This window comes from Mus caroli, unplaced genomic scaffold (assembly GCF_978045245.1).
Source record: "Mus caroli unplaced genomic scaffold, Mus_caroli_1 scaffold_11, whole genome shotgun sequence".
NCBI lineage: Eukaryota > Metazoa > Chordata > Mammalia > Rodentia > Muridae > Mus > Mus caroli.
In genome coordinates, this window is record NW_028227266.1 from 113447657 (window position 1) to 113463059 (window position 15403).

Sequence of the window (15403 nt, forward strand, 5' to 3'; positions counted from 1 at the left end):
GTCCTTCGGCTTACTGTCCCCCCATCTTAATCTTTTTTTAAACAAAGGGTTTCTATTTAAGATTTGTTTTATGTCTGAGTGTTCTGCCTGAATGTATGCCTATGAATCAATCACGTATATGCCAAATGCCAGCAAAGATCAGAGGAAGGTATCAAACGCTTAAGATCTGGCATTATAGATGACCGTGACCTTGGGTGCGCTGCGGCTTGAATCTGGGTCCACTGCAAGAGCCGCTAGAGCCATCACCAGCCCCTCCATCTTCCATCTTTGATTACTTGTCCATAGTTTGTATATGCTCAGCCCAGGGAGTGGCACTAGTAGAAGGTATAGCCCTGTTAAGAGTAGGTGTGTGACTGACTGTGGGTGTGGGCTTTGAGACCCTCCTCTTAGCTTCCTGGAAGCCAGTATTCTGCAAGATAAAGATGTAGAACTCTCAGCTCCTCCTGCACCATGCTTGCCTGGATGCTGCCATGTTCCTGCCTTAATGATAATGGACTGAACCTCGGAACCTGTTGCAAGCCAACTCCAATTAAATGTTGTCCTTATAAGAGTTGCCTTGAGCAGGACAGTGGTGGCGCACGCCTTTATTCCCAGCACTTGGGAGACAGATGCAGGCAGATTTCTGAGTTCGAGGCCAGCCTGGTCTACAGAGTGAGTTCCAGGACAGCCAGAACTACACAGAGAAACCCTGTCTCAAAAAACCAAAAAAAAAAAAAAAAAAAAAGAGTTGCCTTGGTCATGCTGTCTGTTCACAGCAATAAAACCCTAAGACGTTACTTTTAATAAATGTACATATGTGTGCGTGCATTCGTGTGAGTATAATAAGCAGTAAGTGCAAGTCCCTTCAGGGGTTAGATTTAGATCACTTAGGAACTTCTATGAAGTCTGTGTTTCTAAACCGAGTCCTGAGGGTCCCTGTTTCCAGGCTGTTGGATTTGAAGCTCCCTGGCCAAAGGACCGCACACCTCTAATCCCTGTGTTCAAGGCTGGTCTAGTCTTTATAGAGTTTCAGGACAGCCAGGGCTACCTCCAGACCCTATTGTGTAGAATTTAATGACCAATCCCCTCTTTTCAGATGGGTCACTAACACAGAGCCAACAACAAGCTGCACTGTCTCTTTTTCAAGACAGGGTAGGGTCTCTCCGTGCGGCTCTGGCTATCCCCGAACAAGAATGAGAAGGGGGAGGAAGAACAGGAAGGGGGAAAAGAAAGGGGAGGAAAAAAGCAAGCCGGAAAGATGAGCTACTTTCTAAATATGCAAATGAGGGGTGGTGCTTGCCTCCAAGCTGACAACCCAAGTGGTGGAAAAACACACAAAATTGTCCTCCTCCCGACCTTCCTCCATACGACATTGGTGGTACATCAAATTCCTACATACATAGCTACCTAAATAAAACTACGTGGACCAGATAGATGGTTATCTAGTAAATTATCATTTTATGTTAATGTGATACCATCTTTATGCCAATCATTATCTTTAAAGTGATTTTCAAAAATGTAACAACTGGTAGCCGGGCGTAGTGGCGCACGCCTTTAATCCCTGCACTTGGGAGGCAGAGGCAGAGGCAGGTGGATTTCTGAGTTCGAAATGGTCTGGTCTACAAAGTGAGTTCCAGAGACAGCCAGAGCTATACAGAGAAACCCTGTCTCGAAAAAACCAAAAAAAAAAAAAAAAAAAGTAACAACTGTGTCTTGGGGTTTTCAGGGCTTGATAAAAACCATGAGGACAATAACTAACCTGGGAAGGAGAGGCTGCCTGCTCACAGGCCGGTCTGCCATAGGCATATTCTCTCTCTCTCTCTCTCTCTCTCTCTCTCTCTCTCTCTCTCTCTCTCTCTCTCTCTCTGACTCTAGCTTGTGTGCAGTTGACACAAAAGTAGTCAACACACTATACAAATGTAATGTTCAGGGACAAACTGACTCTCCTCTCTCCTGCCAAGCAAGACCAGTAGAGGGCAGGAGAATGACTGCCTGTTTCACACAGGCATGGACAAATGTGTTCTCCTGTGACCGTATGAGGTCTGAGTGTGTGTGAGTGAGAGAGAGTGTGTATGTGAGGGTGAGAGAGAGAGAGTGTGTGTGTGTGAGTGTATGCATTCATCCTAGCATGTTCCCAGAGATTTACTGCTGAGTGTACTGGAAGATCTGTTTCTTCCAACAGGTAGAAGAAGTATAATGGCACCTGAACAACTACAAACCATTTGAGCAAGGGTCACAGCATTCCTAAGGATAATAATAATAAAAAAAAGACTGTGTCGAGGAGCAATGAATCTGTTCTGATCACATCCCAGCGGGTACAGGATCTGCAGGCCCTGCAACCAATGAATGAATGAACGGGCCAGGCCAGGCCAGGCAAGTAACAGAGGTAGCAGGGCAAAGGACTCCATGGCAGGCTTAGCAGTTAGAGATCTCCACTCCACAGAGCATTGTCTGTATTTTAAAAACATGCCTTTACTTTTGTGTCTGAGTATTTGCATGCATGTCTGTGCACTGAAAGCCCGCTGTATCCACGTAGGCCAGCAGTGGGCCTGGAGCTAGACAGTTTTGAGTGGGATAAGAGGAAGGTAACTTGGACATTTCCAGAAAAGATGAGAACCCAGGGCAGGTCGACTCCAGGTCTGCACTCCGGGTCTACTAACTCCTGAGCGGCAGCTGTGTGGGTTAGGCTGGGATGAACCCTGTTTCCAAGGTACAGCCAGGAACTCGGCTGCTGGAAGACTCTCAGATTGGGAACAGGACCCTCCTACAGTCCACCATGTTAAACACAGCCAACAATTTAACAATCACTTGTCTGTAACTCCAGTTCCAGGGTTCAATGCCGCCTCCTGCCTCTATGGGTACTGAGCAGTCACATGGCTTTCCAGGCAAAACACTGACATACACAATTCAATTTCTGAACTTTAAACTTCAAAACAAAACAAAAATCCACTGCCACCACCAACTCTGTTCAGTGGGCAAATGTGCTTCCTGCCAACAGATTCCTTCAAGCTGTTCTCTGACCTCCACAACCAACCACACAACCACCACACCACCATCACCACCACCACCACCAACAGATCTAACCACATCCATGACCAAAATATTACATCTCCAGGAGCGGGGGGAAAAAGAGAGACAGGATAAAAGCAACCTAGCCCAGACCCCTTGAATGCATTATTGCATTGAACAGACCTCGCAACGCTGGGGGTCGAGGGTTCTCTTTCCAGAACAACCTTTATGTTCAAGGACTTTTTGTTGTTTGTTTGTTTTGTTTTGTTTTTTCGAGACAGGGTTTCTCTGTATAGCCCTGCCTGTCCTGGAACTCACTCTGTAGACCAGGCTGGCCTCGAACTCAGAAATCCGCCTGCCTCTGCCTCCCAAGTACGTTCAAGGACTTATTATCAGTCTCCCAAGGCAAGCTGTAGACCCAGTGGTAATCCAGGGACTCTGACTGCCAGTCAGTGGACATAGAAAGAACTTAAGTAATTAAAAAAAAATAAAAATGGTGGTCCACATGTTTAATTCCAGCACTTAAAATCTGTGAGTTCGAGGCCAGCCTGGTCCACAGAATGAGTTTCGGGACAGCCAGGGCTGCACAGAATAACCCATCTCAAAAAAAAAAAAAAAAAAAAAAAACCCACCTTGCCAGGAAAGAGTCCAACTACTATTCAAGAACACCAGCAAATTGTGAAAGTCACAGGTAGGCTGGTAGGCCAGCCAGGCTTCATATGTGATGGTTACAACAAGACAAAAAAATCCTGGGGCAGGAGAGATGGCTCAGCAGTTAAGAGCACTGACTGCTTTTCCAGAGGTCCTGAGTTCAAATCCCAGCAACCACATGGTGGCTCACAACCATCCGTAATGAGATCTGACGATCTCTTCTGGTGTGTCTGAAGACAGCTACAGTATACTTACATATAAACAATAAATAAATCTTAAAAAAAAAAAATCCTAGCTCTGAGTCTTGGCAGCACAATGCAGGATCATAGCTGGGACTCCACAGTGAGCAGTCAGTCTTTCTACTCTCTGATCCCTGTACCTTCAAGGTTGTGTGTGTGTGTATGTGTGTGTGTTGCTATAGAAGCCATTAAGTAGAAATCAAAGCTCCCACACACCCTACAGCAGTCAGTGCCTGGCCCAAGCACAACCATACTCAGACACCAATGAAAACTTTCTGTAAGGAAGAAAATAATTTTATTAAGGGACTTTTGAAAACATAAATTAATGGGTTCAATTCCCAGCAACCACACGGCAGCTCACAACTGCCTATAATTCCAAGATCTGACACCCTCACACAGACATACATGCAAGCAAATCAAAAATGCTCGAAAAAGAATTTATTTAAATATATTTAATTATATAAGCATGTATGTGCATGTGTGTGTATATATGTATGTGTGTATGTATATATAATGAAGGGCCCCATTCTATGTAATACTTTCAAGACACAGTGACTGCCTCTCCTCCCTCTCATTCATATTAGGAACGGCTCGTTATTTTATGTCTGAGTGAATGTGCATGTGTGTATCCAGATGAATGCAAAGCAGGGCATCAAATCAAAGAGCTGCCCAGATCTAAAATTCAAATTTTAAGAAACTCTGCAGCAGAAAAAATAACGACTCAGAGAAGGGTCATGTTGACCACATACCCTGTTATGTTCTGTATGAAGTTTGTTAATCTTAAGAAACTCCACGACTATTAATTTCATGTAGGGCCCATCAAATTCAAGGTCAATATGGACTGTTTTATCTTAAAATGGCTTGAGTCAGGGCCGACGACTGGCCGGTACTTCTAGTGCCTGTGTTTGAGCTCACTGTGTGTTCTTGTGGTTTTAGCCTTTCTAGGCTGTTCCTGAGAGATGTCTACTGCATAGCTAGACAGTCTTGGGGGGTGTGCTGAATAAGCCATCCCTGTTTAACTGAGATGGGAGTTTGTGTGGTTTGTGGGGAGACTCCTGTAACACTCTGCCTCTGAGTACTGGGATTAAAGGCGTCTGTGCAGCACCTCCACTGCCCAGGCTTCCAGTAAGTATTCTGAACTACTGAGCCACACGCTTGCAGTGCCTACAGAGACCAGAAGATGGAGTTTGGTCCCCTGGAGCAATGTGTACCACCCTATTCGGGGTGTGGGGTGTGAGTGAGGGACCAAACCTGAGTCCTCCTTGAGAGTGACAAGAGCCTTAACAGATGGCGGCATTTACACATCTGGTGAGTAGACCCAATTAGTGGATCAGTAGCTGACCCATCTTCCCAGGCCTTGGGCACCAAAGGATAGTCACATATACATTCCATATGCAAATTCAAACACTCTCACAGCAAAACAAAAGACGTGGTCAGGCATAACAACGCACACCCCCAAACCCCCAGCACTCAGAGCAAGCACAGAGGATGTTCTGTGCCAGCCTGGATGAATTTACACAGCACTACACTGTGTAAAAACAAACGCCAACCAAACAGATGTACTATGCCTAGTACAACTCTATGTCCTCTAAGTGCTCTTCCCAATGACTTTCGCAATGTGTGCTCTTGTGACTTAAACAAGGACGACTCCATCCACATACAGTGTCACCAGCAGCTAATAGGCTCTCCGAGGTTGGGGGGTGGGGCTCACACATCATGACCTCTTCCTGGTTCCTAAGCAACCTATTTTAGCAACAGAGAACTCTGTTTGGTCTTAACCAATAGCCCAGGTGCAAACATTTGTATACTGTAAAAACTGGGCCACACCAACCTTCCCTCCTGTGGTTTATGCGGGAAATAAACTAGATTAGCAGTTATGGCTTCAGGAAAGCCAACTGACCTCATCTTTTAGCTGCCCCACCCCACGCTGGCTGGCTCCTCAGGGAAGAAGCACTCAGAGCCCAGTTAGGGGGCATGCTCACATGCACGGGGGTGGGGGTGGAGGGTGGCCGCACAGTCTGTGCAGGTGTATCCATTAGCATAATATGCCTCCATCCCAGTGCAGGCACCCACCTGGCACCCTGCTCCTCTACCCAGCATGCCTCAGGATCTCCAGACCAACACTGGATACTGATCACCAACTAATATTTGGCCTCCATGGTCTACACCTGGGGTTTCTGCTTAGGCAGTTGAGCAAAAACCTCCTATCCCTCTCCTCTTCCTTAGCTGAAAGCACGTGAGATCTCCTTATTTAACCACTCACTTAAAGCACCTCCTTAAACAGCAGAGACAGGAGGATCCCTGTGAAGATGAGGTCAGCCTGGTCTATAAATCAAGTTCCAGAATAGTCAAGAGTCAATAGAAAGGTCCTGTCTTGGGGCTGGAGAGATGGCTCAGCGGTTAAGAGCATTGTAGGGTAGGCTCTTCCAGAGATCCTGAGTTCAATTCCCAGCAACCACATGTCGGCTCACAGCTCATCGTAATGGGATCAGATGACCTTTTCTGGTATAAATAAAATAGATAAATCTCTAAAAGAACAAGAAAAGAAAAAAAAAAAAGAAGAAGAAGAAGAAGATCCCATCTCAATTTAAAAACAAAACACCAGGGGGAGGAAGAGGGAATTTAAGACTATACAAAGATCTAGAAAGTGGGACAGGTGACTGCAGCTCTCCTCGCCTCAAGTCAGAGGCAGTGTCCAGGGACACAGTTATCCAGGAGACAGGGCAAAACAGTTTTTAGAGAATCCTAACTTTTTAACAGTACAAGAGAAGACACTGGGCACGATATCTGTGGAAACGAAATCATGTTGTCACAAAGCAGAACAATGGAGACACAATAACTTAAGACAGGGCACACTACACAGGCCTTTTGTTTTTTGTCTTGAGACCGGACCTCATGTGGCCAAGGCTTGCCTGGAATTCCAGAGTTCCAGGTCAAGGGGCAGTCCCCTGAGCTGCTGAGGCATTTTCAAAGAAGGCTGGAGAGAGGGCTCATTGCTTAAGAGCAATTCCTCTTGCAGAGAACCCAGATTTGGGTCCCTGTGCCTGTATGGCAAATTTAAAATATCTGTTAACTCCCAGTTCAGGGATGGGAGATTCAATGCCCTCTTCTGGCTTCCATGAGCACTGCACACAGAGACAAACACATGAAGTAAACTAAAAATCTTTAAAAAAAAAAAAAAAAAAAAAAAGGATAAAATAAAATACCAATCCTGGTGGCAAGATCTGACACACCAGAAATATAAATTCTTTAACCTGTATTTGAGCATCAGGCTTTATCAGGAGGGAAAAATAAAAATCTGCCTGCCTCTGCCTCCCGAGTGCTGGGATGAAAGGTGTGCGCCAGCACCGCCCGGTGACTTAAAAATTTCTTAACTTGAATATTTTAAAATGTAAACAACAAGCTTCCTACAGGTTTCTTGTCTTTCAAACTTATCTTGTACTTCATGGAAAAAAAAACTGTCATAATTTCCTAAACGCTTGACAGGTAGAATAGCAGGCAAGACTTAACATCCATCAACTATATGTAATACACCGCTGCATAGCAATGTGGGAGAACTGCGTCAGTTCTCAAACGGTCATGCATGTCCCTACCCAACCATAAAAGAACAAACATTCAAATTACAAGGACTTATGACCCAGGGACAGTTGCAAGACACTGAACATCAAATGCCCTGTGTTCAGATCTCAGCCTTCAATTAGTCAATCTGTGCACCAAATACCCAAACGGCTAAAGATGAAGTGCCCATGTTCTCTGCTGTCTCAACAAAAACCAAGCCGGGCGTGGTGGCGCACGCCTTTAATCCCAGCAATCGGGAGGCAGAGGCAGGCGGATTTCTGAGTTCGAGGCCAGCCTGGTCTACAAAGTGAGTTCCAGGACAGCCAGAGCTACACAGAGAAACCCTGTCTCGAAAAACCACAAAAAAAAACAAAAAAAAACAAAAAAAAAAACCAAAAACCAATGCTAGCTTCAGGGGAAAGCTGAAACAACCAGCAAAGTAACCCAGTAACTCACAGCATCCTCTGGACACTGCTAGGAGCCCTAGAGATCTCAGTAGCTGGGGTGTCAAGCCCTTCTTGTCTCTAGTCTCCAGTCCATGACTCCAGGCAGTTTGTCTGCCTACCCACCTTCCACACGTCCTTTAGAAGGGGTCAGAGAGGTCTGAATCAATGAGATAGGTGACTGACCTGGAGAGCCTGGCGGCCCTGCTGGGCGTCAGCCAGCAGCTGGATGGTGAGTGCCCGAGAGTCCTGCAGGGCATCCTGGAGGTAGGCGAAGCTGTGGCCACCGTGGCGGCCTAGTGTGCACTCTCTGCAGATGGGGACAGAGCAGGTGTCACAGTATAGATGCAGGACCTATGGACCAGAGAGACAGGTGTGAACAGAGTGGAGACAGCACAGTCCTCCTCCAAACAGTGTGTACCCCTCCCTCAAGACAGGCAGAACTGTCACAATAGATACCCTTCCCTGCATGCCTCAAACCCAGGTGCCATTCATATCCCATTCCAGCCTGAGTCAGATCACAACCCAGACACACAAAGTCAGAGATCATAGAGACAGTCTAGGGGGTTTAAGCAGGGAGGCCCGGACTCAGGTCACAACGGATGGGAGCCAAGTCCAGATGCGCTGTGAATGCAGACAAGCTGGGCCGAGATCTGTGTCTGAACAGATCTAGAAAGTTCTATGGTTCTCTGCTCTGGGATTGATGGTCTGAACGAAAGAGTTGTCTGTGGTCACGCTGTATGTGAAGCAAGGTCAAGAAGCAGTACGGTGTGCCAGGTGTGGTGGTGCACGCCTTTAATCCCAGCACTCGGGAGGCAGAGGCAGGCGGATTTCTCAGTTCGAGGCCAGCTTGGTCTACAGAGTGAGTTCCAGGACAGCCAAGACTATACAGAGAAACCCTGTCTCGAAAACGGAAGAAGAAGAAAGAAGGAGGAGGAGGAGGAGGAGGAGGAGGAAGCAGCAGCAGCAGCACAGTACAGCACAGCACACCACAGCACAGCACACACAGCACAGCACACCACAGCACACACAGCACACACAGCACATCACAGCACACCACAGCACACACAGCACATCACAGCACACCACAGCACACACAGCACACACAGCACATCACAGCACACCACAGCACACACAGCACACACAGCACACCACTTCCCGGCCCTCCCTCCGTCAGGCGACCAGTCTATCTCCTGGGCACTCCAGCATCTATGGGAGGAAGCATCCGGAACTAAGGCCAATGCTAACAGTAAGGTCAGCCTGCCCAAGTGGACAGCTTCCCTAAGAGCCCATGAGCTGGGGGAGAGAAGGGATGGACACCCCTCACCTGCTGACAGGCAAGAGGCTCTCGGGAGAGAGGGCTCGGCATGGAAACCAGCCATTCTCCTCCCTCAGTTACTGTCTGTTGGATTGATTTCATGAGCAGCTGGGGGCGAGGAGAAAGCTGCCACAGGGACACAAGGAATCAATGTGTAAACTGGATCTCCACATGAGGACAGGAGATGTGGCGGGGGCTCAGAACCACACAGCAGGGGCGCTCCAAGCGTAGCTCAGGGCTGGCTACCCCACCCACAACAAAACACTTCAAGAGTCTTGTAGCCAGGACCCAGTAGCCAGGAAAAGATGGGAGATAGCTTTGAAGGCTGAGGAGGGAGGGGCTAACAGAAAATAATTTAGGCAGAGATCCCCAGAGTGGAGCTGGGAAGACCCACAGTGAGGAGGATGCTGTTTCCCATGCTGATCTGTCCCCCTCTCGGGTGATTTGAGGGGTGAAATGTGATGTGCTGTCCCACTAGGGCCTGTAAGTTACTGGTAATTTATCCTGCGTCCAGAGATAGGAGATTTGAAATTTTTTTTTTAATCTCACAGAGAAATGGATCAGATCTTTTGTTGGGTCTGCACAAGGAAATGTGACTGAGTAACCAATTTTAATCACTTTTTAACACTGTAAACTAAAGCCTTCGGCAGCAATCACTTTTAAAGCAAGTCTATCCTGTCAGACTCAGGTGCTACATCTAAAAATTCCGGAGAGAATCCCAAACAACCAGCAAGAAGACGCTGGGTTGAATGAATCTGGAGCAACCCCTAGTAAGTTTCCATGTGGGGATAGAGCAAGTTTACTGAGCTAGGCAATCCTGCCACAGTCCCTCCCTCAGCCCCCTCCCCCTCCTAAGGGAAGAAAGGAGCAACCCTCCCCCCTTAACCCCCCTGCCGCCAACAACCGCTCCCTCAAAGGGCTGTGTGGAAACCTGCCACCAGAAGGTGCCTTTTACACTGAGATCATGGACTCGGGCACCCTTGCTTTCTCCAGATGTAAGTGAAAGCAACTGACCCACAGCCCAGGCTCCTGAGCCAGGACACCTGTCCAGTGACTTCCTCTGCCTGCCTTGAACCTCCCTCTAAACTGGGAAACAAATGGGGTCTGACTTGCTACCTCAGGAGACCCCTTTCCAGCCTTCAAAAATCTCAGGAACCAGCCTGTCTGGGGACCGGAGGACAACAGGAAGCAAAAAGCTTCCAGGTAATTCTGGGCTGAGATAAGAAACTGGGCTCCAAATTGAAACTGTCCAAACGTTAGCAAACTCCCAGACCTTTAGGCCTGGTAGACCCTGCAACTGGGCTTCCGTGATGCCAGGCACAGGAGATTCCCCTGAGGCCTCAGAGTAGGCCTCAAGGAAGCACTCTGCAAATATGGGAAAGAAATCCTGGCCAGAGCAGGCGGTGGTGTCAGGACAGCCCAAATGCTTCTAAAATGAGTCAAAGGGTGTCTGCCATGAAACGTGGCCCGGACTCAGGTCACAACGGATGGGAGCCAAGTCCGGATGCGCTGTGAATGCAGACAAGCTGGGCTGAGGAGGGGCGGTGGCACCCGAGTGGCGAGTAATAAAACCTACAGATGCATACAACAGCCTCGTCGTGCTCATAACTAGTAAACTACAATTTTAAAATGCATTTTTAAATCGTTAAGTTTTAAATCAAAACTTAAGACAATGCAACTTTAGGGTGGCAAAACCATAAAATAAGAACAATTTTAAGTCTTCTAGTTATGGATTGGAGTTATATTTTTAGACTGTCTCAGTTATCTACCTGCCATTTCTAAGACTAGGGAGGCAGAATTTTAGAACTACATATATTCAATGAATGAGGAAGGACGCTCCGAAAGTCGATCAACAGTTGGATGATCAGTTGCAACTGGGGGCTCAGGAGAGGACTTGGGGAATCGAGGTGCTGCCTGCCAAGCAAGGCCATGGGTGATCCCAGGACCCACACGTGGGCAGAACAGACTCCACCAAGTCTCCATACAACCTACCCCTAAACCAAACAAATGTAAGGCAGGGGATCCTTATTAAGAAAAAAATGGAACAGAGTATGCAGATAGGAGCCTGTGCCCCCACCCTGCAAAAGTGGCAGCCACTATGGGGAAGCAGAAAGGGAAGGGGTGGAGTCCGCTGGTGGCAGAAATTCCAGGGCCTACGTGCCGCCTGTTTGGGGCTACCCCGGCAGATGCATGGACACGCCCCCTCGAGCCTGGCGACAATCTGGCTGCTCTAGCTAAATGGAGCTAGCCTGACCTCTGACCCTCCAAGTGACCACCCCCTTCCCTGCCCCCAGCTTCTAGAACGTCCCACCTCTCCCAGCCTTCCTCTCCCAAAATTTCTAAAATACCAAGCAGAGACAAAAGACCAAGGAATGTGGGCCCAGCAGGAAAGGAACAGGGGTGGGGTGGAATGGGGGGTGGGGAAGACTAAAGAAAAAAATAAATAACAACACAAGGTAGGCAGGCCGGCCTATGTACCTCCTGAAATAAAATGCTTTGTTGGTGAACAACGTGTGTGTGTGTGTGTGTGTGTGTGTGTGTGTGTGTCCGTGAGTGTGTCCGTGATTTTTTTCAGTCTTCCATCCGGCTCAAGCTGGCACACACACATATCGGAGGACATGTTGGGCAAACAGGAGCAATGTTCTAAGTCCAGGGACCTACATCAGCGAGGAATATTAATACAGGGGGAAAGCCCACAAGCCAAGTCTCAAGTTTGTCGAAATGTCTCAACTGAAGTACATTATCAACCTCTGTTTATCGTTTACTTATTTAAAACTCTTTAAGTCTGTTTCTCCTTCAATGTCACTTGGTCTCTCACAAAGGAAGGCTCAGGCACACACTGGCCATCGGCCAACCTCCCCAATCCATGTGCTGTGTGTTGCACACGCGCCAGAGACTTGCTTCAAAAATCATAAACCAAGCTTGGGAGCCAAGAAAACCACCAGCTAAATAAAGAACATCAGAACCAGGGCTTGGCGGTTCAGAGCACCAACTGGCTCTTCCTGAGGTCCTGAGTTCAAATCCCAGCAACCACATGGTGGCTCACAACCATCTGTAACGAGATCTGGTGCCCTCTTCTGGTGTGTGTCTAAAGTCAGCTAGAGTGTACTCCTATAAATAAAAATAAATAAATCTTTAAAAACAAAAACAAAAGGGCCATCAGACCCGGGTTTTATGGCCTGGCTGCTCTGTGGGATCAGTGGGTGAGGGTGCTGCCGCCAAGTCTGGCAACTGGCAACTCAGAGAGCTGCTAGCTCCAACCTTTCCCTGGGTTCACACACAACAAGTAACAACTCAAGGGAAAGCTGGGATTCCAAACCAAACAGTAAACAAGCCCTCAGCAGAAGCCTATGCCTGGGACCCCACAACCGGGAGGCCTGGGGAGCCAGAAGAAAACCATTTAGACTTCTTTGGCAGAAAGAGAAGGGCGATTCACAAACTTTTAAAGATAGGTGACGGTAATGGGTGAGGTTTAGTTAGGCCCAGCCCTTGGAAGACAAGAGGCTGGAAGATGTGAGTTTGGGGCTAGCCTAGTCTACATAGCAAGTTCCAAGGCTAGAAACTGTCTCAAAAATGAAGGAAGGAAGGAAGGAAAGAAGGAAGGAAAGAAGGAAGGAAGTGTGTTGTTGTGTGTGCTCAGCACTACCAATAAACTAATGCTGTGCACTGTAAGATGGTATGGAATTTTATTATTTTGATCTTAGGTATATGGGTGTTTTGCAGGCGATGCCCTCAGAAGCCAGGGGAGGGTGTCAGTTATCTGTGAGTATGAAGCCAGTGAGGAGCCATCCCTCCAGGCATGTCCTTTTCTTTCTTTACTGACAGTTCTCATGGAGTCCATAGAAACACTGAACGCTGGATCCAATGGCTCTACCTCTCTTGCTGGTTGTCCAAGTCCCCCACTGCTGTCAGTAAGAACAGCGATTCCTGATTCCTCACAGCCCGGCGTTCACACCTTTAATCCCAGCACTCGGGAGGCAGAGGCAGGCGCTTTTCTCAGCTCAAGGCCAGCCAGGTCTACAGAGTGAGTTCCAGGACAGCCAGGGCTACACAGAGAAACCCTGTCTCGGAAAACCACACACACACACACACACACACACACACACACACACACACACACACTCACCAGTGATTTCTCCACAATCTCCCCCATCTGGAATTCATGGGAGCTCCAGCTGCTGGCTGTCCAGGCCCTCAGCACCCAGCAGGAACAGGATCAGCTCTGCAGTTGGAAGCCAGCACTGGCAATGCAGAGAGGGAACTCTTCCCTTGTTTTTCCAGACAGGGTTTCTCCGTGTAGCCCTGGCTGTCCTAGAACTCACTCTGTAGACCGGGCTGGCCTTGAACTCAGAAATCCGCCTGCCTCTGACTCCCAAATGCTGGGATTAGAGGCACGTGTCACCCCTGGCTGAGACCAATTTTTTTTCAAACATTTTTTTTTTTTTAAACAAAAAAGAGAAACTTCCCGCCTGCTGCTTGAAACCAGAGTATCCTGTATTCTGCGTGCACTGCACTGTTTTGGGAGAGTGCTGAGAATGGAATCCAGGGAGGGCCTTGCATATATATTCTCCACAAGCTCCCTCCTGCTGTTGGCCTATAGCCCCAACTGTGACCAGAAATATTTAGCTTGTTTTTGTGGTTGAAAAAACTGTAGCCAGGGCTGGCCTGAAACTTGCATCCTTCCGTTTCAGTCTCCCAGATACTGAGATTGCTGGCAAATATCCTCCTGAACGTTCTGGGACACTCCACCCCATCATGGCTAAATAATCACAGGGCGTGGCCGTATGAGCAAATCACAGTTAACATTAACCAGTACCTGGTGCAAGGAGCCGGAGCCGTGGAATGGAGAGACCGTGCAATGGTGAAGATCCAATCCCACTCTCCCAAAATACTGAACAAATTTGTTTATTTCTGGGGTGAGAGTGAGACAGGGTCTCTCCCCATACTCCTGGAACGTAGGAACTTATTATGTAGACTAGGCTAGCCTCAAACCCACAGGGGTGCTAGGATGTGCCACCATGCACAGCCCCAAATTCCTTTACACAAATCTTGGAGTGTTTTATAAATACAAAGTGGAGATGCTGCCTGCCACCAGCTCCGGACCGGAGTTTGAATCCTTGAAAATAGGGGGTAGGAACAGAAGTGACTGCCTTGCCTCCCACACAGTGTACTTGTGTCTCTGACATGGTGTGTACTGTGGCACATGCTATGCCTTACACAGATGCACATGCAACTTAAATATAAAAAACATGGCTACGGGTGTAGGCCTGGCCTGGCCTGCATGCGTGAATGGAGCCTGGGTTGATCTCCAGCAACATGCAAGCATACAGCTGTAGTGGTAGCCCAGCGTCAGTGGAGGCAAGATGATCCGCAGTTCAAGGTCACCCTCAGCTACCTGGCCAAGTTATAGTCCAGCCTAGGGTACGTGAACCTTTTGTCTCACAAATAAAGACTGTTCAAGCATGGTCCCAGCAGTCAGAAGACAAGAGGCAGGTTGAGGCCAGCCTGGTCTACATACTGAGTCCCCAACCAGCCGGAGTTACACTGTGAGACCTTGTCTCATGAAAATCAAAACCACCACTATAAAGCCTCTGCATCGGCTACTCGCTGAGTCAACTACAGAGAGGAATCTAAAAACCACTCCTCTTCATGGAGAGAAAAGGCTGGGACCCTAAAGACGAAGAGCAAGCCCAGCCCTCGGGGATTCGCTCCGTTGTGATGGACATGCCTCAGCGCTCCAGGGGGGGGGGGTCACACAGGTATGTAATCAGAGCTCACAAGCATCCCCAACGCCAGCTCCAGGGGATCCAATGCCCTCTTCTGACCTCAGCAGGCACCAGGCACGCACATGCTGTGCAGACATGCATGCAAGCAAAAGACTCATTCACATAAAAATTCATCAATCCAAAAAAATTAGAAACAAAAGCAAACCAAAAAGACCTCAAACTGTACTCTTATACCTCAATCCAGCAATGCTCAAAACCAGGCTCCCCCCGTGGAACTCTCCCTAATAAGGAGCCTCTAAATGAGTTAGCTTTGGTGGCCCCACACAATCTACTTCTCCAGGGTACCAGGGTCCTTCCCACAATCTCCCATTAGCTGTTACTACTGTGTCTCCCACGAAATGCTATCTTAAGTTCTATCTCACAGGAGGCGAGCGAAGACCAACTCCCTGGAGGTTTGGGAGGGGAAAAAAAAATTAGACT

At 48.0% G+C, this 15403-nt stretch overlaps 1 protein-coding gene across 1 annotated transcript in view; it reads right to left on the minus strand.

Moving 5' to 3' along the window:
* Positions 1–15403, minus strand: part of Trim71 (tripartite motif containing 71) — a 52834-nt gene that overhangs the window by 4549 nt on the left and 32882 nt on the right. Inside the window, exon 2 of the mRNA XM_021173355.2 lies at positions 8066–8233. Within this exon, the coding sequence (XP_021029014.1) occupies positions 8066–8233 (168 nt within the window). The remainder of the gene's footprint in view (positions 1–8065; positions 8234–15403) is intronic.